Below are 27,603 nucleotides of genomic sequence, written 5' to 3' on the forward strand. Positions count from 1 at the left end.
TTCAGATGTTTCTTGGAGCCGTGGAGAAGAGGATGAAGAGAGATCCGGAAAGAGGCAGGAAGAGGCAGGAAGAGAGTGTGATGAGGGGGTTTCTTCCTTTTAAGCAAACATCTGTTTACGCCTTCTCTTGGAACGACAGCGAATCAGATTGTCTTTTCTGAGGCGGGAGAATTCTCTTTGTGTGAAGGAGAAAACGCCTACTTTCACCATATGTCTCCTGAACGAAATAATTCATATTTCATCTTAGGATTATACATACTGAACTAAAGATGTTACTTATATAACTTAGGTGGGACTGATTGAATTAAAACAGGACGGTCAGACAGATACCAAGAATTACAGGTAGACTTTGGACACACATAACGTTACGTTCATATGCATCATTACACACAAATAAAGCTCGATTAAACATACAATAAAATTGTCAGTGTTTCCGTTACGGCATGTGAAGACACTTGAGAAACATAGGAATACATATCAACATTTTGGTAATGTACTATGTGGAAGTGTATGGAATGTGGGCTTGCAGGAACTGGATGAGATGCAGCTCTGGGTCATAAAGTTTTATGGTCTGGGGGAGGATTACAACAGGACATGACTGAGGAATTCCTTTCAAGGAACATAAGTCTATAGGATTCCAACCTATATTCTAGCAAACCACACTTCTATTAATACTCAAAGTTAATCACAAATACATATCAGCAGGTATACACTCAAGAGCCATATCTCTACCTGAAATTGTACTCAAGGAGGTTTTGTGTGTGTGGGGGTGAGTGTGTGTGTGTGCGTGGGTCATGAGGTTGTAAAGTCGGGGGATACGAGTCACATGGGTGTACCAGCCAAACTGGCGCTGGCAAATTGGTCCTCGTGGGGCAATTATTAACCAGCAAACACAAAGACCATGTGTTTTGCCATCACATGATCTACTTAATGCGAAAAGCAGATGTCGTTGTGGCTACAGATTCAAATCACAAGAATTGAAATCGTGAAATTTGTGTCAAGCAATAATAAAAACAGTGGCATACCAGTTATTGTGCCAAGCAAACATTGTAACATGTTGTCACTAAACTTAATACAATTATTTTTAGTTTCCAAATCTTTTGACAATCACCATACACTTGTGATGCACCCCCCAACCCTCCAGGCATTTTGTTTTATTGGCCACAATATTATCATTGATATTTGTTGAGAGGGGCGCTTCTGATTAATTGTGGCTGGTTCTGCCCGTGCCTGCTGACCACACAGTGTTTCTGAGGAACTCTAAGAAACTTTTAGGAAATACTTTCCCTGGTATTGAGGTCCACCAGTGTTTTGTGTTGTTTCACTTCCCCATCTGTTCCTAGTTTGATCCTAAAGGGGAAGAACTACCCAAGCTTGCAGCGTTTCACTATTATGTTCAGTGCAGTGTTTCCCCTGTCCTGGAGTCCTCAACACTTCATCTTGTGGTGTATGTATATCATTAGAATCCTTTATTCACAGCTACATTCATAAACGTAAGATTGTTGATTTGTTGACGATTGATTTAGCTGGAAAATAACTTTATTAAAGAACCGCTATAAAGCCAAAACAATCTCTGTTACCTTAAATTATACGTTTATCTCTGTAAAGCTGCTTTGAAACAATCTACATTGTTAAAAGCGCTATATAAATGAAGATGACTTGACTTGACTAGTTGAGACAACATTATCTTTGTAAAGTATTGAAAGTCTTCCACTGTTTACTGAGGAGGTATATGGATGGTTCAGGAAGATTCAAGGATTCTGGAGAAATAATGGACTCTGCTCTGGATCACACGAAGATGGGAACAGTTGTGGGTCTATTATAGGCATTGTAAGATTAAGGGCCACACTTGCTTCTGTGTGTAACATTTACTTTTGAATACATGAATGGACTTCTTTTTTGTGTCATTTAATCATGTTTTATTGATCTGTCCCGAATGCCCTGACACTGACACGCAGAGGCAATGAGGAACTTCATGTACCATAAATGTGGCTTAAGCAAACTGCCATAGAGATACAACTGTAAATATGTTCATTATCTGTAAATTATTATTATGATTAAACCTAATATTTTATTCTTAATTTTTATTAGTGTGTGTCTTGTTGTGCGTAACCCATTGCGTCCTTATGTGTGTCAATTCAAATGTGCTTATAGACATTTCCACAAAACATATGTCTATATTTTACATGCTCTTAAATTAGACAATAAGCCCAATGACGGTTCACAGCGCTCTCAGAACATGAAGTGAGTGTTGTTAGGCTCTCTGTGTAATACTGATGCCACGAGACGACAGACAGCTGTGTGTTTTACAAACTCGTATTTTACAAACTCGGCCAGTCACTGTCAAGGCCTGGAACTATCCGTGTAATGCTGCTTTTATTGATGCATTTCACACATCCACTTTCAATATACATGTACATCCACTACCTTTTCTGAGCTCGATCTTGATGTGATTTCACTATCAAAACAACCGTTATTGTCTTCTTCTTTTTTTAAAGACAAAAATTCCAGTGCTAAGACCACTGAGAGAAAAAGAAACAAATACAGTGTTAGTACAATACAAAATAAACTCATACAATGTAAAAATTAATATTTTAATCACATAAATAATGTGAAGCCATTGAGTTCCTTCGAGAAGACGAGGGCGACTGTAGGATCTTCTGAGTCATTCTCACTCCTGGGTTTGCTTGTGTTGGTTCATGATGACCGTTCCTCTGCCGTCCTCCAAGCTGTGTTTATCTCTAATCGTGAAACTGATCACAGACAGCTCATATTTAATGAGGAGTGAAAGATGAGAAACGTGTGTATTGATGTGTGAGGGATGGGTCAAGACGTACCTTCTGCATCTCTGCATCTGCTCCAGGGTCTCGGGCAGCACTTTCTGGAAGGTCTCGGGCAGGAACAGGTTAGTCACGGAGGAGGCGATGGTCAGGCTTCCCATCAGGAGGTAGGGCAGATACTTGCTGAACGTGCCTTCATGAGCCGAGAGGAGAACTCAACGTCATCTCTACAGTCTGCTGCAGTTTCCCCACTGAAGCTACTCTCTTAAAGCTGTTCCTGACATCAGCTCTGGATTTACCCAGGAATATGAGGAAAATGCTGATGTTCTTTCAGAAATATTTCAGAAGTGGTAAACGGACCCATTCAGACTTTGATTCAAGTTTGATCACTTTTTATGAATCCTCCCGAGACTTGTGTGCTTAAATGATGGAAACTTCACAAGAGTAGACGTGAAGCGATAGATCTAACAATTGTTTCAAATCCATCAGGAGGAATAATAAATTGGGAAGTATTTATTTCCCTATAATAAGGAAAATAATGAGATGGGAAGGAGGGAAAAACGAGGAAATATAGGAAAATGAAAGTTTGAGAAAGCTAATTGGGAAAAATACAAAATAATGAGTGAGAATGGAATGAAAATGATCAAGATTAATGAAGGGAAAGATATTGAAACGATAAATAAAGAACTAGTTTCAGTGATACAGAATGCTGCAAAAGAACGTCTTCCTAAAGGAAAGGAAAGAGGGTGGAGAAAATAGTTCCATGGTGGAATGAGAAGCAATCAGTAAGAAAAGGAAAGCATTTTAAATACTGACAAAAACACATAATTGGGAACATATGATATATAAGAAAACTCAAGCAGAATGTAAATAAAGAGAGTATTGGTGACTGGCGAGTCATTGAGAGCCATTTTGTAATGAAATTGGTGAAATTACTCCAGATGAGGAAGTGGAGAATGATTAAAAAGATGGAAGTGGAGGAAAGAATATGAATATCCAGTGTTAAGTATAGGAGAGGAAATGCAATAAGTGATAAGATAAATTCCAAAAACTATAATATTAAATCATTTAGGCAGAGGTGTTTGATTATTTGATTACTTATGATCTCAGGAAACGTTAACCCTAACCCAGGCCCAGTCTCTGCCTCCAGTTCTGAAGCACCTGCAGATTTGAAATCAAGCTGGACTTGGTTTTATACATTTAGATGTTCGAGCTTAAAATGGATATGTTCCGCATCTGGTTCGTGAAGCTTGGCTGAACAAATCTGTTTTGGACAAGGATATCTGTATTAATGGCTATAATGGCTATATATGACTGACAGACTCAAAAGGGGTGGGGGCGTAGCAATATTTATAAAAAAAAGTAGGATTCATGTTAAAATATTGCTTTATTGTATGTATTGTAATCCGTGTGTAAACTCATTTAGAGTTTTCTTGATGTTGAAAATCTCTCAGCACAAGTCTCCGGCTGCTTTAGGACGCATCTGCTGATAGTGCTGCTCTCCCTTCTTTATTACAGATCCTTTCAGATTTACATTATAAAGAATTAGTAGTTCTTGGTCACTTAAAGGGCACCTATTATGCCCCTTTTTAGAAGATGTAATATTGGTCTTGGGTGTCCCCAGAATGCATTTGTGAAGTTTCAGCACAAAATACCCCACAGTTTATTTATTATAACCATTTGAAAATGTCATTTTTGGGGCCTATTTTAAAAAGAGCTGTTTTGGCGTCTACCACTTTAAATGTAAATGAGCTGCATATCCCCGCCCTGCTGCTGGACCCAGATGATGAAGACAGAGAGTCCGGCACAGAATAAACACGGATGAGAATGGACTAAACGTCTCGGAATGGTTATTTGATACATTTATGTACTTACAAAGTTTTAATCGCGTCCCCTTTGCCATTATGGATGTGCAACACACACACACACACACACACACACACACACACACACACACACACACACACACACACACAAACGAACTGTGATAACGTTCGCGCAATTTTTTGAAACTACACACACACACACACAAACACACACTACTGTGATAACGTTTGCTAAGTACAAACGATTTATTTATTTATTTCTTAAGGGGAGGGAGATAGACGTTTATATACTGTCTATGGAGATAGAGCAGACCTTAATTTATTTACATTTGTAAATGCTGCAAAAAAAAAAAAATGCCTACGTGACATAAAACTGTCTGACGTTGTTTGTTGAGACATCCTATGACGACGACAATAAATAGCTTTAGACGCATTTGTTGTTGAACTGGCTGACATCGACTGAAATGACTATTTGCTCAAAAATCATAAAATACACTAACTTCTTCTGGAGGTGACGTTGGATCGCGAACTGTAGGCAACGATCCACACTTGAGGATTAACTTTGACCCTCGTTCACTAAATAGTCAGTCAGAAAATGAATCTCGTATTTAGGAAGTTTAAGTGGTGCCTTTTCTTCATAAATAAAATGTCAGTGAAGACTAGTATGTCCATTCTTACATCCCACAACAGAACACCTACACTTCTTAGGAGACATTACCGGCTGTCGTTGAAACAATGGAGGATGGTGTACACAGATCACCGAGGGCGGGGTCTATGCCAAAACCAGATGTCAATCAAATCACGTCGGTGGGGCTTAGCTCAATAGGCTATGTGCACCATAGATATCATATAAAGGCTAGATGTCTTAAGGCGGAGTCACTTCCGGCATCACCGGCGGCCATCTTACCACAGGGCTCTGTGAATTAAGGTGAGTGAGCAGCACGCACACAAATCCTCTTATCTCGCTGAAATCTGGACGGATTTACAAACGGTTTGGTTTCTTACAAACGTTATTAACGTGGCTATAATTCTGAATGCTTAAACATTTTGAACATAATTATTCATATGTATGCAGTATAATAGCTACATCTCTGACGTTTATAACAAACCAAACCGTTTGAAAATCGGTAGAAAATTGAGCAAGTTATGGTTATTTAAAAGTACATGCACCATGTTATGAGTGAGCGAGCACCCTGTCGTAAGATGGCCGCCGTGTGCGGATGTCGAGCTCCATTGGCCAGCAGCGCGGACGAGCCATCTAGCCTTTATATGATATCTAAGGCCCTGTCCCAAATGGCACACTCCGGACTTGTGGACTTCCTCAGAGTCCACACTTTGGTGACGTCATGTAGTGCAGACCTATAGGGCCCTTGGCGCGAGTCCACGAGGGCGCATTGAGAGGTATTTTTGGGACAGACTCGATCGGCACGCCGGAAATAACAGTCTGGTTGTTGTTGGACAGGAGAAATCACATTTTTGCGCTCCGACGTCTTATCTGCATGTCAACTACACATCCTAATTTTACAGTTCTATATTTTGATGTTGTGCATATCACCTGGGCATTAAAAAATAGATACATCATGCTTATTTAAATGATGTATACAGTTGTAATAATAGGCTACATAATGTTCCATTTGAACTTACAATTTTAAAACATAATTTAAACATATATTTTTTTCAATTTACAGGTTTCAAAATTGAATACTAAGTTTACATATGACTCAGTAAAGCCCTGACATTCGGATCTATTTATTTAATGAATCATAATGCGATCGTATTATTAGACGCACTATTATTATGTTTGAGACATCAACCACTGGTCAATGACCATAATGTTTGTATAAACTGTAGTTAACAACTGGTAAAATGTGCATTTAGGTCATAAAAACCGTAATATTTTCTTCTCAGCCATGTCAACAATTATCCGTGAGTAAAATCTCCTCCCATCTGTTGTCTGATTGGCCTTTCGCAAGGATTCCTGGGTAGTTAAAGTGCGTGAAGCCTGCATCTATGCGGGCTTCGCGGAAGACCGCTTCAAGGGTACAAAGGGGGCGCTGCTGAGCACACTTCAGAGCGGTAAAATGCTGAATGGGACAGCCTACGGACGCGTAGACTCAGCGAGCACGCGCAATTCAAGTCCACGAGACCGAAAGTCCGCATGAAGTGCGCCATTTGGGACAGGGCCAACGATGTGCACAAGCGTCGCGGCGAACTTCCGTTATTGTCAGTTGTCGGCATATCAGTTTCCGGTTTACGGCCGCTTCATCGGCATCCGCTGTAAACAAACAAGATGAGTGCTGCTGTTGTACGAAATAAAGAGATACTATGTGTGTGACACATCTAAGTTTCTAAGAACTGTAGGTGGATCTTACGGCCGTTTCCTACATACTCCGTGTGCAGTGTGTGTGTGTGTGTGTGTGTGTGTGTGTGCGGTGCAGGAGCAGCACGCGCTATAGTGCTTCATATATGATGCGTTTGCAGTGAATAACTGATTCACGGCTGTACCACAAACACTTACTATTTTTATTTAAAATCCAGAAGTTAGGCTGCAACTTTTATTTAATAAAATGTTTTTTCAGCATTGCGATTCTCTTTACACATATAACCTACACTCTTTAATGGACGCATGCACGTTTAAAGTCCCCATGAAATCAAAATTGACCCTATTTACTTTGTTAGTGCATATTACTAGTCTTGTGGTGAACAATTAATCCGTGCAAGAAAATATTTAAAAAAAAAATTTTTTACCATGGTAATCTTTAATCAAAATCTGAAAATGCCCCTCCCCTCTGCATTGGAGGACCTTCTCTGATGACGTAGGTTTGAGGAATTGGTTTGGGCAACGCGTAACCACTCCCCTCAAACCGTTAGTCTGCTATGAGCAGAGATGGAGAGGAGGAGCGCTAGAGTAAAACCCTGCCTTCTGTTCAATATTCCTTTTCACTGGGAAATACGTCATAACACTGGAGAAAAGTCGTTTGCAACTTCCGGTTCACAGGGACTTTAAACACAATTTAAACAACGTAGGGCTATTATTCCATGCATTACTTATATTAAGTTGCTCAAGCAAGTGGTCAAATATTTAACTGTAAATTGACAAAAACAGCCGACTCTCATGCCTTTTCTTTTCCATTTAAATTTTAATAAAATAAATCTTGCATGTCACAAAGAACTTGTTTTTCCAGCGCTCTTCTCTGGGTTGAGCAGAGAGGCATGGGTCCGATTTTCCCGCGACTGCCACGCGAAGTCTCCTTTCACGGATCTTATTTGAGAATGTAGCGCTGGGCACAGCGCTGCCTGAGCGTGTTTAGTGCCCAGACAAGAGATGCAGAGGCTGTGTGCATCTCTAGCAGAAATCCACATTCCACAAGCACACGGGTGCGGAGGACGACCCTTTCCTCCGGGGCTCTCCGGTTCTATCGCGGTAGCCATGATAGAGCTTGCACTCTCTTCGTACGGTAAGTTACACCACAACGTGACAACTAGTACGGAGCTGTGCTGCGATTAAAGAGCTCTTTTCCTTATCTCTTTTGGAGCTTGGTGAGCGCACCGAAAAAAAGACTTGGAAATTAAAAAGGAAAAACTTAAGAGCAGGAAAACTCGTCTTGACACGTTAGTTATCTTACTCTTAAGTGACGAAGTCACTCAACAACTTAAAAATTGATTGCGTTAGGGACGTTACCTCTCGGCTCCGTCGAGAAAACTGTTAAGCAATAATTCCAAAGTCTGCTGAGGACAGCTTCCGAAATCTTCCACGGGGAAGAGAGCGAGAATGACGAAACGGCAGGTAGCTGCGGTTTATATACAGGGAGGCAGGACTCCATAATCGCTGCAGCGATTGGTCTGCCACGGTTGGCAGACGTGGTGTAATTGGTGCTTCCGCGATCGGTCACGCCCAGAGGCGTTCCCATAGTGAGATACCGAACGAATGTTAGAAAGAGAACTAAATTTAGATTAGCTTAATTTCAGGCAAATACGCAATGCATGTACGGTTGCAGTCAGAAAAGCTAAAGCTGAACATTTCTTTATACAAACATCGAGCAACTTAAATAATTCATCAACTTTTGGAAAACTGATACGAACATTACTTACCCAGGAATATGACGTATGGCGCGGTGATGCTGCCGATGCGAGCGGCTGAGGAGCACATGCCGAGTCCCAGGTTCCTCAGGACGGTGGGATAGAGCTCCGCTGTGTAGATGTACACCACCGTGAAGGACATGGTGAAGCCGAACTTCCCAGCCATCTCTAGAGCCAGAGCCAGAGAGTGAAGATCTGCGGAAGAGCTCGTTGTTACGCTGATCTTATAATGCCTTTTCACAAGATGTAAAATTAGTCTCTGATGTCCCCAGAGCGTGTGTGTGAAGTTTTAGCTCAAAATACCCCACAGATATTTTTATACAGCATGTTAAAATTGTCACTTTTTGAGGGTGAGCAAATATGTGCCGTTTTTGTGTGTGTCCCTTTAAATGCAAATGAGCTGCTGCTCCCGGCACAGAGGGCGGAGCTTCAAGAGCTGGTGTGTGTGTGTGTGTGTGTGTGTGTGTGTGTGTGTGTGTGTGTGTGTGTGTGTGTGTGTGTCTATGTGTACGCACTGAACATTTCAAAAACTTTTAGCCTTTTATGTTCAAACTGAAGTCAGACAATGATGGAGAGACTCAAGAAGTGACAACATGTAGAAGCAACAGGACATTTCTGAATGGTTATTGGTGAATTTACGTAGCCGATGTGTAGTTAAATATCTTCTAGTCATTGATTAGCATATTCTGTCATGATATCCTATAAATCGTGTTCCAGGGGCGGGGTTTATGTAAATATTAGGGTTTGTGATGTCACTAACCCGGGAGGAAACTTGTGTTGTCTCTACCAGCCGTTTGTTGAACAGACCCATTCAGACTCTATGTAAAGTTTGATCACTCTTTATGCATCCTCCCAAGACTTGTGTTCCTATATAAGCTCTGAATCTGCAAAAACACATGGATGTTTCTTCAAATGTCCAGTCAAGCTTTCCTGATAAATATGTGACTAATAGGATTAACCTCTTTTCCTTGAAATGTCCAAGTCCAGTTTTACTTGCATAGAGCGTAAGCTAATCCTCGACCCGTAGTAAACTCACATGCATTCATAGGATTGAGTCAATAAACCGATTGCTAATGCTTTTTCTTCGAGGTGCACTAAACTTGCACTCAGTTCTTCAGATTCTCCTTCTCTACTCTTGCTTACTGCTCTTTTACGGCTTTAAGGCCTTGTGATATTCCTCATTTGAGTAAATTACTCTTATAGTTCCACCAAGTTTTCAACACTATCCCTCTCTGTAAGGTCAAGTTGCATGGACGAGAGTCTTACTTTTTTATACTGTATAGGATCTCTGCACGAATCTAAATTTTAGGATAATTTTCAAAGCCTGAAACTTAGGTCTGGCTTTATTTGAGCTGTGTTGTGTTGTGTTGTGTGTGTTGAGTTGTGTTGAGTTGTGTGTGTTGTGTTGTGTTGAGTTGTGTTGTGTTGTGTGTGTGTGTTGTGTTGTGAGCTCTTACTGTCGGGGATCATCTGGAGCAGGAGCAGGAATCCTTCTCCTATAATGATATTTTATAAACAAAGTTCGGGAGGAGCACGTTCAAATAATCAATCCAATCTACTCGTCATCAAACAATTATGTCTACCCTAATCAGCATGACAAGAAGTATATATATATCCACTCTGTCAACTCACCTAATATTCCTTGACAGTTTTCCAGCATCCCTCCACCACCCCGACTCCTCACTCTTGGCTTAATCTTTCACAGCCAGGAATACGGGGGGAGTACTCTGGGTTCGGGCCAAATACCGAGCCCGCCCTCTCCTCGGACAGCACGCCAAATACGCATTTATTCTATCTGACTTATTTGTAAGTGTGAACTAGTGAAATGAGGAAAGCGGAGAGCACGGGTCTGCTGTGTTGAGTTGTGTTGAGTTGTGTTGTGTTGTGTGTGTGTGTGTGTGTGTGTGTTGTGAGCTCTTACTGTCGGGGATCGTCTGGAGCAGGAGCAGGAATCCTCCTCCTATAATGAGGAAAGCGGAGAGCACGGGTCTGCTGTGTTGTGTGTGTGTGTGTGTGTGTGTGTGTGTGTGTGTGTGTGTGTGTGTGTTGTGAGCTCTTACTGTCGGGGATCGTCTGGAGCAGGAGCAGGAATCCTCCTCCTATAATGAGGAAAGCGGAGAGCACGGGTCTGCTGTGTTGTGTGGTGTTGAGTTGTGTTGAGTTGTGTTGTGTTGTGTTGTGTTGTGTTGAGCTGTGTTGTGTTGTGTGTGTGTGTTGTGAGCTCTTACTGTCGGGGATCATCTGGAGCAGGAGCAGGAATCCTCCTCCTATAATGAGGAAAGCGGAGAGCACGGGTCTGCTGTGTTGTGTGGTGTTGAGTTGTGTTGAGTTGTGTTGTGTTGTGTTGTGTTGTGTTGAGCTGTGTTGTGTTGTGTGTGTGTGTTGTGAGCTCTTACTGTCGGGGATCATCTGGAGCAGGAGCAGGAATCCTTCTCCTATAATGAGGAAAGCGGAGAGCACGGGTCTGCTGTGTTGTGTGTGTGTGTGTGTGTGTGTGTGTGTGTGTGTGTGTGTGTGTGTGTGTGTGTGTGTGTGTTGTGAGCTCTTACTGTCGGGGATCGTCTGGAGCAGGAGCAGGAATCCTCCTCCTATAATGAGGAAAGCGGAGAGCACGGGTCTGCTGTGTTGTGTGTGTGTGTGTGTGTGTGTGTGTGTGTGTGTGTGTGTTGTGAGCTCTTACTGTCGGGGATCGTCTGGAGCAGGAGCAGGAATCCTCCTCCTATAATGAGGAAAGCGGAGAGCACGGGTCTGCTGTGTTGTGTGTGTGTGTGTGTGTGTGTGTGTGTGTGTGTGTGTGTGTGTGTGTGTGTTGTGAGCTCTTACTGTCGGGGATCGTCTGGAGCAGGAGCAGGAATCCTCCTCCTATAATGAGGAAAGCGGAGAGCACGGGTCTGCTGTGTTGTGTTGTGTGTGTGTGTGTGTGTGTGTGTGTGTGTGTGTGTGTGTGTGTGTGTGTGTTGTGAGCTCTTACTGTCGGGGATCGTCTGGAGCAGGAGCAGGAATCCTCCTCCTATAATGAGGAAAGCGGAGAGCACGGGTCTGCTGTGTTGTGTGTGTGTGTGTGTGTGTGTGTGTGTGTGTGTGTGTGTGTGTGTGTGTGTGTGTGTGTTGTGAGCTCTTACTGTCGGGGATCATCTGGAGCAGGAGCAGGAATCCTTCTCCTATAATGAGGAAAGCGGAGAGCACGGGTCTGCTGTGTTGAGTTGAGTTGTGTTGTGTTGAGTTGTGTTGTGTGTGTGTTAGTGATGCGCGGGTCGTCTCATAACCCGCGGGCCCCGCGGGTAGCCCGCGGTTCGGGTTGGGGCGGGTAAAGAAATTGTCACTTTATTTGCGGGGCGGGTTGGGGTGGGTCATTAAAAACAAAATAAAATAAAAATCCATATATGTTGCATGCAATGTCCAGCCTATATTAAATATTTGGGAATATCAATCAAATCATATTTTAGTAGGTTCTTTGATAAGGCCGTAGCAATGCAACTTGCGTGATTTCCCCAAACCTTTGGCGTCACGTGACACAGCTCGCGCAAAGCAGCTCCCGCCGCCAGCCACAACAAAGACGGAGAAATAAAAGTGAAGATGGAAGATGAGGTGCGGGAGAAATTGAGGTCGGGATTTTACATAATTAAAGAAAAAAAGGTGAATGATGAATTAGATGAATACAAACGCTGCTTTGTAAATATTGAAAATGTTTAAATCATTATCTTATTAATATGACCTGATTTATGGTTCATATTCAGAAACGTCTGTTATTGCCAGTTGGCAATGTTTCCAAGCACTTTCAGGCTGAAATAAAGGCTGTTTTCATTTACATTACAATGCCTAATATGTCTATTTAATGTTCGCGGGTGCGGGGCGGGGCGGGGCGGGTTATAAAAATAGATACAGTGGTGCGGGGCGGGCCAAATAATTTCATAAAAGCGGGACCCGCGGGTTGGAAAAAAAGCCGACCCGCGCATCACTAGTGTGTGTGTGTTGTGAGCTCTTACTGTCGGTGATCGTCTGGAGCAGGAGCAGGAATCCTCCTCCTATAATGAGGAAAGCGGGGAGCACGGGTCTGCTGTGTTGAGTTGTGTGTGTGTGTGTGTGTGTGTGTGTTGTGAGCTCTTACTGTCGGGGATCGTCTGGAGCAGGAGCAGGAATCCTCCTCCTATAATGAGGAAAGCGGGGAGCACGGGTCTGCTGTGTTGAGTTGTGTGTGTGTGTGTGTGTGTGTGTGTTGTGAGCTCTTACTGTCGGTGATCGTCTGGAGCAGGAGCAGGAATCCTCCTCCTATAATGAGGAAAGCGGAGAGCACGGGTCTGCTGTGTTGTGTTGTGTTGTGTTGTGTTGTGTTGTGTGTGTGTGTGTGTGTGTGTGTTGTGAGCTCTTACTGTCGGGGATCGTCTGGAGCAGGAGCAGGAATCCTCCTCCTATAATGAGGAAAGCGGAGAGCACGGGTCTGCTGTGTTGTGTTGTGTGTGTGTGTGTGTGTGTGTGTGTGTGTGTGTGTGTGTTGTGAGCTCTTACTGTCGGGGATCGTCTGGAGCAGGAGCAGGAATCCTCCTCCTATAATGAGGAAAGCGGAGAGCACGGGTCTGCGAGGACAGCTCTTCAGGAGGAACGTGGACACGATATACGCCGGCACCTCCGTCACCGCAGACAGGAAGCAGTTGAGGAACGGGTCACCGCTGAGGTTAGCCGTGTTCAAGGACAAGCCGAAATATCCAATGTTGATGGCCATCCTATCAGAAAAGGACAACAAAAATATGTTCTGAGAATGTTTACCGTGTATGTTGTGTATGAATGTAAACCATTATTTCTGAATGTTCTCTGATAGATAGAAACATCCAATGTTATAAATGCTTTATTTTTTTTCATAGTTATTTCTTAAAAATAAAAGGGAAAGTTAAAGGGATCATTCACCCAGAAATGACATTATTATTATTGGCTCACCCTCACTCTCTTTCTTTCCTCAGACAAACACAAACAAAGACTAATAATTTCCTAAAAAATCTTTGTATGTCTTTATCTTAAGAAAGAAATTTATGAGGCTGAGCAAATGATGAGAGAAACGACTTTTTTGGGTGAACGATCCCTTTAAGAAAACATCCCATTTAATCATTCTGCACACATTATGGCCCGGTTCACAGCTGGTGTTAAGATGTGTTTTGGGCGATCGGATCACAGGTGGACGACACTAAATACAGGTGTAAACGGGGTCTAAAACATTTTGAGCTCGTCCACCACTTATGATGTTTTATTAACAAAGTTCGGGAGGAGCACGTTCAAATAATCAAGCAAGCAATCAATCAATCAACTCATCAAACAATTACCATGTCTACCCTATCAGCATGAGAGGAAGCATATATATATTCACTCTGTCAACTCACCTAACTTCCTTGACAGTTTCAGCATCCCTCCACCACCCCGACTCCTCACTCTTGGCTTGTTCTTTCACAGCCAGGAATACGGGGGGAGTACTCTGGGTTCGGGCCGAATACCGAGCCCGCCCTCTCCTCGGACAGCACGCCAAATACGCATTTATTCTATCTGACTTATTTGTAAGTGTGAACTCGTGAAACTGGGTTAGCTGAAACACATTCGACCGGATTGCTTTCGTAGTGTAAACACTTATCGAATGTGTTCAAACAGCCACTCAAAGACACCCTGCTCTCCGTCTACTGACCTAACGCTTAAACATTATGGGAAGAGCGGGATTGGTTTAAATATGAAAAAAACTCAATGTTCTCTCAGCGTCCCTGATTTCTAACACACACTCACAGCGTTCGGCTGGTCTTGAGGCTGTCAGAGCAGAAACTAAAGCTGATGCTCTCGTGTGTTTTTCCGTCGTCTCCTTTCATATTTCTTTGTAAATTACACAAGCTTATTTCGTCCATTAGATCTAAAGATCTGAAAACACCCACACATTTACCCATAGACCCCATAGACCCTCCCCTTGAAGAAATCAGGACAGAAGTGGTTTAAAGTGGACAAAAGAGACGGATCAAAATAAATACATTTGAATGTGTCTCCCTCGTCTACTTGTGATCCGATCCACCAAAACACATCTTAATACCAGGTGTGAACAGGACCAGTGGAAACACTTTTGAATGTTCTCTGAACGCTCTGAAACAAGTAGTGACGTTTAAAATACATCTGACAAACGTCCAGCTGAAATATATAGTGCAGCAGATTAGTAAAAAAATCGTTCACTTTGGTATAGAAGCATGAAATTTGGCACAGATACTCTCTAAGGGCCACTATTTTGGAAAAAGGCGTTGGCCACTCAAAAATTCAATATTGCTATTCAATGCTTATTATATAAATTATTCAAACAGTGATCCAAGCATAAAATTTGATACAAATATACTCTCTAAAGGACATGTTAATAGAAAAAGATGCTTGTCCCTCAAAAATTCAAGATGGCCGCCATTTTTAAAGATGGCCACTGTTCCTGTCGAATATTAAGGTGAGACATGGCAGGCAAAAACATTGTTTTTTTTTTTACTGGTCAATTTTGAGATTTTTGGATATTTGTCTTTAATAACATGTCTTCTTTCAGACTGTGGTGAAAAAAAGTCCAAAAAACACATTTCGATCTTTATTTTACTACACTTTGTCTGTTTGCGTCTGTAGATTTCGCGTAAATTCAAAAAAGTTGTCGTTGTAAATCCTCCCGCCGATCCGCGATCTCTGTCTGCTCTCTGTCTTCACAGGCACCGCTGGAAAGCTCTCTCTTCACTGTAAAATGCTGTCGGATCCAAATATGGTCATTTCCTTTTTATCAGCAACCAATCGCGAAAGTAAAAGGGCTGAATGCGCGATCTCATTGGCTGATGATAAATCTTTAAAGCCCGTTTTCTCAAAATGACCTTTCTCTCATACTCCAAGTCTGAAATCTCCACTTCAGTAGCACCTATATACACCAATCTTTCCAGTCTTGTACCTAGTTATATTATGAAGACATTTACAGAGGGATCTGTAAATATATTATTCCTAGCCTGATTTATATAACATTTTATTCCAAAAAACATGGCGAAAATCATTTTTTAAGGCTATTGACAGTATATTATGATTTACAGGATAACAAAAGTAGATATCCATAAATGCCTCTGTATTTTTTCCCCATCTAATATGTGAACACAATGAAAAAATAATTTTTAATCTGGCTTTATCCAATACTCAGATTTCATTTTTTTAAATATATACAAATTAGCGCATATTTAATTAGATATTGCCTAATTTGCTAATTTAAACATTAAATTACAGAAAACTTTTAATAATTTTTTTTCTCATCTTAAAGGAGAACTCCGGTCGATTTTAACATTGAGCTCATTTTATTGTACATTTGGAGTGCTGTCAATACAGAGAACAACTACAAAAATCGGTGTTGCCTACACCGAGTTATTCTATTTTTAAAATTTGCACCCTGTTGACTTCAATGAGGCAAGTACTAAACCTGCTTTTAGCCTCTTAACATCCTTGATGTGTCATTACAAGTGCACAGAAAATGTGAGTGATTCCTTCTGAGTGAACACGAGTGGATCTGACTGCAGTAGATGTAAAACATATGTATAAAAATGATGTTAGGTTTATCACGCGCGTGAACTCGGCAATCGACTACTTTGGACTTCAACCGAAAAACAGGATGTAAACAGGTATTTGCGCTGGCTTAAATAACATAATTTTTATACATATGTTTTACATCTACTGCAGTCAGATCCACTCGTGTTATGTTAAAATTGACCGGAGTTCTCCTTTAATGTAGGTAATCAACTGGGAAAGTTTCATGGTGATATCTGCTAGTTTTTTTTATTTTTACCCTATTCACCCGTAGTGTCTCGCCTTAATTATTTAAATTGTTAAAATGGTGATGCAAGCATACAATTAGGCAGAAATACTCTTCAAGGAACACTCTTTTGGAAAGAGGTATGTGCCACTCAAAAATTCAGGATGGCCACCATTTTCAAGATGGCCACCATTTCTGTCAAATAGTTATAATGTCTGCTTTGTCTGCCTCCTCTTCTTTGACCTGTCCAGCTTAGTTAAACTTGCCAGGGATATAAAATCCCCGCCGGCATAGCTCTCAGGTTCAGTGGAGTTCATACACAAGCCTCTCCACCACGGCAAGGTGTAGTCCACAGAGAGGAAGGGCCACTGTTAGAAAAAAGGATACGCTACTGGTACAGGTTGCACATACAGTGGGGAGAACAAGTATTGGATACACTGCTGATTTTGAAGGTTTTCCTACTTACAAAGCATGTAGAGGTCTGTAATTTTTATCATAGGTACACTTCAACTGTGAGAGACGGAAATCCAGAAAATCACATTGTATGATTTTTAAATAATTAATTTGCATTTTATTGCATGACATAAGTATTTGATCACCTACCAACCAGTAAGAATTCCGACTCTCACAGACCTGTTAGTTTTTCTTTAAGAAGCCCTCCGGTTCTCCACTCATTACCTGTATTAACGGCACCTGTTTGAACTCGTTACCTGTATACCTGTACACACACTCAATCAAACAGACTCTAACCTCTCCACAATGGCCAAGACCAGAGAGCTTTGTAAGGACATCAGGGATAAAATTGTAGACCTGCTCAAGGCTGGGATGGGCTACAGGACAATAGGCAAGCAGCTTGGTGAGAAGGCAACAACTGTTGGCGCAATTATTAGAAAATGGAAGAAGTTCAAGATGACGGTCAATCTCCGTCCATCTGGGGCATCATGCAAAATCACACCTCGTGGGGCATGAATGATCATGAGGAAGGTGAGGGATCAGCCCAGAACTACACGGCAGAACCTGGTCAATGACCTGAAGAGAGCAGGGACGACAGTCTCAAAGAAAACCATTAGTAGTAACACACTACGCCGTCATGGATTAAAATCCTGCAGTGCACGCAAGGTCCCCCTGCTCAAGCCGAAGCATGTCCAGGCCCGTCTGAAGTTTGCCAATGACCATCTGGATGATCCAGAGGAGGAATGGGAGAAGGTCATGTGGTCTGATGAGACAAAAATAGAGCTTTTTGGTCTAAACTCCACTCGCCGTGTTTGGAGGAAGGAGAAGGATGAGTACAACCCCAAGAACACCATCCCAACCATGAAGCATGGAGGTGGAAACATCATTCTTTAGGGATGCTCTTCTGCAAAGGGGACAGGACGACTGCACCGTATTGAGGGGAGGATGGATGGGGCCATGTATTGCGAGATCTTGGCCAACAACCTCCTTCCCTTAGTAAGAGCATTGAAGATGGGTCGTGGCTGGGTCTTCCAGCATGACAACGACCCGAAACACACAGCCAGGGCAACTGAGGAGTGGCTCCGTAAGAAGCATCTCAAGGTCCTGGAGTGGCCTAGCCAGTCTCCAGACTTGAACCCAATAGAAGATCTTTGGAGGAGCTGAAAGTCCGTATTGCCCAGCGACAGCCCCGACATCTGCAGGATCTGGAGAAGGTCTGTATGGAGGAGTGGGCCAGAACCCCTGCTGCAGTGTGTGCAAACCTGGTCAAGAACTACAGGAAACGTATGATCTCTGTAATTGCAAACAAAGGTTTCTGTACCAAATATTAAGTTCTGCTTTTCTGATGTATCAAATACTTATGTCTTGCAATAAAATGCAAATTAATTACTTAAAAATCATACAATGTGATTTTCTGGATTTTTGTTTTAGATTCCGTCACTCACAGTTGAAGAGTACCTATGATAAAAATTACAGACTTCTACATGCTTTGTAAGTGGGAAAACCTGCAAAATCAGCAGTGTATCAAATACTTGTTCTCCCCACTGTATCTGCGAGAGGGAAGGCGGAAGGACCATCAGAATTAAGACTGGTTTCAACAATATAGGTGACCAGTTCAGAAAGAGCCATAAGAAAGATGGCTGGTTGAAACGTTTCACTCTGTGACTCTTTCTCAAGCCTTCTGAGGTGGAGTTTCTCTCTGTTGTAAAGATGAATGAGACACAAATGATGGTATTTCAGCTCCTGTGCAATGGCATCAGCACCACTTAGTTGAGACAATAATTTAGCATCATTCAGTGTTTGTGCACATTCATGTAGTCGGTCATTCAGTTGCAGTGTCATTACCTGACGTAGGTCAGATTCAGGAGATATGTTATCACAAAAAAAGCAAACCTAATCATCTAGACTTTTCTGCATCATGGTTCTGCGATGCTTTGTTTGGCCTTCATCTGTCTCACTACATTGAGCATCGGATTGTTGCTTCTGGGCACGAAGTAACTTTGTGTTGTTGAACCGAAGTCGACAATTGTAGTGATACTTCGCTTGGTTCCTTCTCAAAGTAGCTTCTATACCACCACCTTCATCCAGTCGTTCCAGGTCCAGGGTCATTGGCATTTTGTTCATCTTGTGAAAGAGTGTTGGTGGCAATCATTTTATAGCCATCATGTTGAGAAACATGATGGGTAGGTGGTGATTGGAGGGGTTCCTTTGTGTCTGTCTGACAAAGACAACATTTCATCCAATCAGTTGGCCTCTTGGCTGACATGGTCACCAAGGTCAGATAAATCCCATTACATAGAGCCTCTTTCACCTAGCTATCATCATATACAGACTGTGTCTGTTCCCCGAATTTGGAAATCCAAAAAACGTTTAAACCCAACTAAGGTTAAAAATTTAATTGATGTTCAACAAATAAAAAACAGCTATAATACAGATGAACAAATGCTAAAGCTTGGGGTGCTGAATATTCGATCGCTTACTTCAAAAGCACTCGTTGTTAACGATATGATTTCAGATAATAACCTAGATGTGCTGTGTTTGACAGAAACCTGGCTAAAACCAAACGATTACATTACTTTAAATGAATCAACCCCGCAAGATTACTGTTATAAACATGAGCCTCGTCTGAAACGCAAAGGGGGTGGTGTTGCTGTAATCTATAGTAATAGTTTCAAAACCACTAAGAAATCAAGTTTTAAATATAATTCTTTTGAAGCATTGGTGCTTAATGTAAAAATATATAGTGTAAATGATAAATCACGTTTGAGATTTGTGCTGGCTACTGTATACAGGCCACCAGGGCACCATACAGACTTTATCAAAGAATTTGCGGACTTTCTATCAGAATTAATATTGACTGCAGATAAAGTACTAATTGTTGGTGATTTTAATATACACATCGATAATGAAAAAGATGCATTGGGATTGGCATTTAAAGACATTGTAAATTCAATTGGAGTTAGACAACACGTGTCAGGACCTACTCATCGTCGTAATCATACTCTAGATCTAATATTATCACACGGAATAGATGTGGATGCCGTTGAAATTCTGCAGCAGAGCGATGACATCTCAGATCATTATCTAGTCTCGTGTAATTTGCATTTAGCCAAGGCTGCAAAGCCGACTCCGTGTTTCAAATATGTGAGACCTATCACTTCTGCTACTAAAGATTGCTTTATTAATAATCTTCCTAATCAGTTTCATCATCTCAGCATCTCAGATAGCTTAGAAGAACTAGATATTACAACAGAAACGTTTAACTCTCTCTTTTCCAGCACTTTAGACACAGTTGCTCCGTTGCGCTTAAAGAAGATTAAAGAAAATAGTCCAACGCCGTGGTACAACGAGCACACTCGGGCCCTTAAGAGAGCAGCCAGAAAAATGGAGCGCAACTGGAAGAAAACAAAACTAGAGGTATTTCGCATTTCATGGAAAGAGAGCTCAATTACTTACAGAGAGGCTTTAAAAGCTGCTAGATCTGCTTATTTTTCAACCCTATTAGAAGAAAATAAACATAATCCTAGGTATTTATTTGAAACGGTGGCTAAACTAACGAAAAATAAAGCTTCAAGCACTGAAGTTTCCAAGCAACACAGCAGTAATGACTTTATGAACTTCTTCACTTATAAGATTGATAATATCAGGGACAAAATTATAACTATGCAACCGTCTACTACAGTATCGCATCAGGCAGTGCACTGTAGTCTCCCTGAAGAAAAATTTGATTCATTCGTTGCTATAGGAGAGGAAGAATTTACTAAACTCATTAAATCATCTAAATCTACAACATGTATGTTAGACTCTGTACCGACTAAGCTACTGAAAGAAATACTTCCAGAGGTCATAGATCCTCTTCTTAATATCATTAATTCGTCTTTGTCTCTAGGATACGTACCAAAAAACTTTAAGCTGGCTTTGATTAAACCGCTTGTTAAAAAAACGCAACTTGATCCTTCAGAATTAGTCAATTACAGGCCGATCTCGAATCTACCCTTTCTGTCAAAGATATTAGAAAAGGCAGTATCCTCACAACTGTGTTCCTTTCTTGAAAGAAATGATATCTGCGAGGATTTCCAGTCCGGATTTAGACCGTACCATAGTACCGAAACAGCTCTCGTTAGAGTCACAAATGATTTGCTCTTATCATCCGATCGTGGTTGTATCTCTCTATTAGTGTTACTCGATCTTAGTGCTGCATTTGACACCATCGACCACAACGTTCTTTTAAATAGATTAGAACATTATGTTGGCATTACGGGAAATGCACTAGCATGGTTTAAATCATACTTATCTGACCGTTATCAGTTTGTAGCAGTAAATGATGAGATGTCTCATCGATCACAAGTTCAGTATGGCGTACCACAAGGCTCAGTACTAGGACCGCTGCTGTTCACTCTGTACATGCTACCATTAGGAGATATCATTAGGAAACATGGCATTAGCTTTCACTGTTATGCCGATGATACTCAGCTCTATATTTCTTCAAAACCTAACGAAACTTATCAATTCACAAAATTAACGGAATGCATAGCGGATATAAAAAATTGGATGACTTGTAATTTCCTACTTCTAAATTCTGAAAAACAGAGTTTCTAATTATTGGACAAAAAACTTCCTCACGTAATAACCTAGAATACTGTCTAACACTTGATGGCTGCTCTGTTAAGTCTTCGTCGTCGGTTAGGAACCTGGGTGTGCTCTTTGATACCAATCTTTCATTTGAAAGTCACGTGTCTAGTATCTGTAAAACTGCATTTTTCCATCTTAAAAATATATCTAAATTACGCCATATGCTCTCATTGACAAATGCGGAACAATTAGTTCATGCCATCATGACCTCAAGGCTAGATTATTGTAATGCTCTACTGGGTGGTTGCCCTGCACGCTTAATAAACAAACTACAGCTGGTTCAAAACGCAGCAGCTCGAGTTCTTACCAGAACCAGGAAGTATGACCATATTAGCCCAGTTCTGTCAAAACTGCATTGGCTCCCTATTAAACATCGCATAAATTTTAAAATATTGCTGATTACTTACAAAGCACTGAATGGTTTAGCTCCGCAGTACTTGAGCGAGCTCTTAACGCATTATAGTCCGTCACGTCTATTACGATCTCAAAATTCCGGCCAGTTGATTATACCTAGAATATCTAAATCCACTGCTGGCGGGAGATCCTTCTCCTATTTAGCACCAACACTCTGGAACAGTCTTCCTACCATTGTCCGGGAAGCAGACACACTCTGTCAGTTCAAAGCCAGATTAAAGACACATCTCTTTGACCTAGCTTTCACATAATACATTATAGACTTCTATAATTTAATGTTATGCTTCATAGATTAGGTCAGCCGGAACCGGGAACACTTCCCATAAATCCTGATGTACTCGTTACATCATGAGAAGAATGGCATCTACGCTAATTTTAGTGTCTGTGTTTATCCCAAGGTTTTTCCTGCAGCCTGCCGGATCCAGGCCGTATCCAGATCTGACGAAGGACCTTCACCTGGACCGATGACAACGCAGTGCTGAAGTGCCAACTAGTCTCTCCCTATGGAGGATCCCACTACCACTATAGTCAAGTCAAGTCATCTTCATTTATATAGCGCTTTTAACAATGTAGATTGTCTCAAAGCAGCTTTACAGAGATAAGCGTATAATTTAAGGTAACAGAGATTTTTTCGGCTTTACAGCAGAGTTAAGTTATTTCCATCTAAAGTTAGTTTTAATTGATTTGGTTCCGTCGCAATGATCATTTGTTATTAAATTAGGGGCCGCTAAGACGACACCATTCTCTCTACACAGACTTTAAACGCGAACCTGTGAGAAACGCTGATGGCGTTCACATGCGCATTTAGAATGGGTTCTATAGTTATGTGCGTTTGAATATACGCAGGTTTGGAATTCCCTACAAGCCAAGCCTAAACAAAATACTTGTCTTTCCTTATAAATTTTGATAAGGAATTTTATTTTATTTGTTGCTTTGGGGTAGGACCGCGAGACGAATTTTCCCGACAACGCCTTATCTGTAGAGTGGTAGTGGGATCCTCCATAGGGAGAGACTAGTTGGCACTTCAGCACTGCGTTGTCATCGGTCCAGGTGAAGGTCCTTCGTCAGATCTGGATACGGCCTGGATCCGGCAGGCTGCAGGAAAAACCTTGGGATAAACACAGACACTAAAATTAGCGTAGATGCCATTCTTCTCATGATGTAACGAGTACATCAGGATTTTTGGGAAGTGTTCCCGGTTCCGGCTGACCTAATCTATGCAGCATAACATTAAATTATAGAAGTCTATAATGTATTATGTGAATGCTAGGTCAAAGAGATGTGTCTTTAATCTGGCTTTGAACTGACAGAGTGTGTCTGCTTCCCGGACAATGGTAGGAAGACTGTTCCAGAGTTTTGGTGCTAAATAGGAAAAGGATCTACCGCCAGCAGTCGACTTTGATATTCTAGGTATAATCAACTGGCCGGAATTTTGAGATCGTAATAGACGTGACGGACTATAATGCGTTAAGAGCTCGCTCAAGTACTGCGGAGCTAAACCATTCAGTGCTTTGTAAGTAATCAGCAATATTTTAAAATTTATGCGATGTTTAATAGGGAGCCAATGCAGTTTTGACAGAACCGGGCTAATATGGTCATACTTCCTGGTTCTGGTAAGAACTCGAGCTGCTGCGTTTTGAACCAGCTGTAGTTTGTTTATTAAGCGTGCAGGGCAACCACCCAGTAGAGCATTACAATAATCTAGCCTTGATGTCATGAACGCATGAACTAATTGTTCCGCATTTGTCAATGAGAGCATATGGCGTAATTTAGATATATTTTTAAGATGGAAAAATGCAGTTTTACAGATACTAGACACGTGACTTTCAAATGAAAGATTGGTATCAAAGAGCACACCCAGGTTCCTAACCGACGACGAAGACTTAACAGAGCAGCCATCAAGTGTTAGACAGTATTCTAGGTTATTACGTTCTATACAGATAAGGCGTTGTCGGGAAAATTCGTCTCGCGGTCTACCCCAAAGCCTCAAATAAAATAAAATTCCTTATCAAAATTTATAAGGAAAGACAAGTATTTTGTTTAGGCTTGGCTTGTAGGGAATTCCAAACCTGCGTATATTCTAACGCACATAACTATAGAACCCATTCTAAATGCTCATGTGAACGCCATCAGCGTTTCTCACAGGTTCGCGTTTAAAGTCTGTGTAGAGAGAATGGTGTCGTCTTAGCGGCCCCTAATTTAATAACAAATGATCATTGCGACGGAACCAAATCAATTAAAACTAACTTTAGATGGAAATAACTTAACTCTGCTGTAAAGCCGAAACAATCTCTGTTACCTTAAATTATACGCTTATCTCTGTGAAGCTGCTTTGAGACAGTCTACATTGTTAAAAGCGCTATATAAATGAAGATGACTTGACTTGACTTGACATGGGATTTTCATTTGCCATTTTGGAGGTTTGTTGTCTGATTAAGGCCGAGGGGTTATCCTTTTACCACCTCAATCATAGACATAGTACACATTCAGGTATGGGATACAACTAGGTACGGGTCACCTACACCTAGCCCGATCATTCATCCAGTGCCATTTAAGTCCCGTGTGATCTGTACACCTTCCAGGTAAGCATACATGAACAAGTCATGTATTGCCCCGCTTACCCTTGGCTCGGCTCTCCCACGCTGGCACAACCTGTCAATTCGGGTGTGCGGTTTAGGGACACTAAACTTAGCTATACTATTACTACTAGTCAAGAACTACAGTGTAAGTACCACTAGATTAGCTGACACTGAATCCCATGCTGAGTTCCACAGCAGTGAAGTCACCAGTATGCCCTGGTTGTGTAATGACGTTCACTCTATTAAACAAAACCTTCCTTAACACATTAAATTGAGCTCTGAAAGAAATGGTGGCCATCTTGAAAATGGTCGCCATCTTGAATTTTTGAGTGGCACACATCTTTTTCCATGATAATGTTCCTTTAAGAATATTTGTACCAAATTTCATGATAGCATCACCATTTGAAAAAAAAAAATTAAAGGATTCAAGAAAAATGGCGGCCATCTTGAAAAATGGCGGCCATCTTGAAAAATGGTTGCCATGTTGAATTTTTGAGGGACAAGCACCGTTTTCCAAAAAAAAACATTCTGAAGAGAGTATTTTCACAAAATGTTATGCCTACATCCCTGTTTGAACGATTGACATAATGAGCATTTGACAGAAATAGCGGCCATCTTGAAAAAATGGCCGCCATGTTGAATTTTTGGATGGCCAGCGCCTTTTTCCCAAAGAGTGACCCTTAGAGAGTATCTGTGCCAAATTTCATGCTTCTATACCAATTTGAACGATTCTCTTGAAATATGCCATTAATCTGCTGCACTAATACCATAAACACTGTATAAATAATGTTTTAGCGCTAACATTATTAAAGACCAGATAACTTTGAACAAACTTTCTACAATGTTACTGGAAGAACATTTGTTCATAACTTTGAGAGAACGTTCCCTGTTTGCTGAGTAAATAATTCGAAATGACAGATGCAAGAAATAGAGAAGAATATGAAGCATAATCTCCTACCACAGCAGTAAACACATGAAGGTGGTCTTGCGGATCTCACTGGTCCTCAGAACGTCGAGGACGCTGTACTGGTGGCTCTGGGATCCCGCCTCTTTAACCTAGCGATGGATGTAGAAACACAGATTTGTCTTTGGTATCATCCCACTTATAATTCACGCCTCAAGAGCAGTGGTCAGACCTGGCTGAAGATGACCTCTGGCGCAGGGACCTTGTTCTTCCTCGCCGCCTCCCTCACGATGGCCTCCGACTCCAGTACTCGTCCCTGAGAGAGAAGCCACCGCGGAGACTCCGGGATCAGCCTGGGGAAACAGGGAAACCGGGACACAAGAACTGGCCAATGATGAACCAATTCACACTAGACCTTCAGCATGTGGACGGGACGTGATGCTTTTTTCAAAACATGATAATAAAAATGATAATAAATCCAAAATAAAGGAAACAAGACTGAAAGAACTAAACAAAACAGGGAGTGTATATTCACAGACTGAACGAGTGACTTGAACAACAGGTGAAGAGAATCGCTGGGAACTCACTAGGAAACTGGTCACACAGGCAAACAGGAACAGGGAAAACAGAACCAAAACACAACGAAACTCTACCAGAACAGATCATACATGCTACACAAGCCAACAGCTGTGGAGTTTCTGTTGCTTGTGTTCGGATAACTGTGGAACTTGTGTGTCCGGTCTCCCTCATTCACATGAAGATAAAGGGAAGTCAATGGAACGAACAGTGTATTGTCACCAGAGATGGTTGTAAAACGCTATATTTACTCTGTTACATTTACTCAAGTACATTTTTGGGGAAAATATGTACATTTAATGATGTTTTATTAACAAAGTTCGGGAGGAGCACGTTCAGATAATTAAACCTAATTAGACACGAGTGTAGCACACTCTGTTAATCAACCCAATCAATGAGTCAAGAGGTGTATATCTACAGCAAACTTACCTCTGCTCGTCAACAGTTTAACAGCTTCCCTCCACCACCCCATCTCCTCACTTCTAGTCCTAAATACTCTTACAACAACGGGGGGGGGAGTACTCTAGGTTCAGGCAAAAATTCAGAGCTCGGAGCCCTCCCCCAGACAGCACGCAAAATACGCATAATCGTTACTCTGTTTAACAGATGTAAGTGTGAACTCGTGAAAGATTACATTTAAAGTCCCCCTGTGGTGTAAATCCAGCTTTAATGTTGTTTATGTGTCTATGTGGTGTTTTTAATATGCTTTAAGACAAACCATGTGTAAGTTCATAAGTCGACACCATTGCTGAGCATTTCCTCCTTAAAACTGCAGTGAACCAAAGATAGTCTCAAAAACATTAATGTAAGTACTTGTTAGATGGAGTGGATATGAAGTCCTATTGTTTGCCTTCAGCGATGATGAAGATCGTACTCGGTTACTAATGTAACCTCGGTTCTCTCTAGAAGAGGGAACGAGTATTGCGTAAGGTTAGCTTACGCATCGGGAAAGTCTTCTTTCTTCGAGATCTGAAGCCAAAAAATTATCCTTAATTTTGTATACATTGTCAACGCAGTGCAGCAGCCGACAGACCTAGGCAGGCTGTATAAGCGTGCTCATTGGCTGCTCGGCGGCAACTGCTTAAGCCTATCGCTTCGCGCCCTCCACACCCTTCTAACCGTCAGAATGGGTGTGGCCAGCGTGTATATATTCAGCGCTCATAGGCTAAAATTCTGGTTTTCGCAGTCTGAAGCGCAAAAGCTCGTGGCGCGACACGGCAGGTTACGCAATACTCGTTCCCTCTTCTAGAGAGAACCGAGGTTACATTAGTAACCGAGTACGTTCTCTTACGAGAGGTCTCTCGTATTGCGTAAGGTTAGCTTACGCATCGGGAACCCTTTGTCAACGCCGTGTGCGCCGAGCATCCAGCCCATGAATCCCAGGGAAACCGGGGAAAACACTCTGCTGGGAAATGTGGCCGGTCGGAGAGACGGGCCAGCGCAGTACAGGCACTTCATGCAGCATATGAAATAGAGCGGCGCGGCCGGTCTATAAACATATAACAGTACATATAGTAGGGCCGGCAGAGCGAGCCCATACAGTACATAAGCACTCATAAGGGTAGGAGAAAAACGACATAGTCGGTCTCAC

At 41.7% G+C, this 27,603-nt stretch overlaps 1 protein-coding gene across 1 annotated transcript in view; it reads right to left on the minus strand.

Annotated features, from left to right (window-relative positions):
- Positions 1-2,671: 2,671 nt before the first annotated feature.
- slc22a5 (solute carrier family 22 member 5) overlaps positions 2,672-27,603 on the minus strand; it is a gene marked incomplete at both ends in the record, with an annotated part of 44,504 nt that continues 19,572 nt past the window's right edge. The window contains 6 exons of the mRNA XM_081391504.1: positions 2,672-2,753; positions 2,838-2,973; positions 8,699-8,881; positions 13,193-13,407; positions 25,491-25,588; positions 25,669-25,789. Coding sequence (XP_081247630.1) covers positions 2,672-2,753; positions 2,838-2,973; positions 8,699-8,881; positions 13,193-13,407; positions 25,491-25,588; positions 25,669-25,789 — 835 coding nt within the window. The remainder of the gene's footprint in view (positions 2,754-2,837; positions 2,974-8,698; positions 8,882-13,192; positions 13,408-25,490; positions 25,589-25,668; positions 25,790-27,603) is intronic.

Source organism: Scardinius erythrophthalmus (genome assembly GCF_964197995.2).
Source record: "Scardinius erythrophthalmus genome assembly, chromosome: 17".
Taxonomy (NCBI): Eukaryota; Metazoa; Chordata; class Actinopteri; order Cypriniformes; family Leuciscidae; genus Scardinius; species Scardinius erythrophthalmus.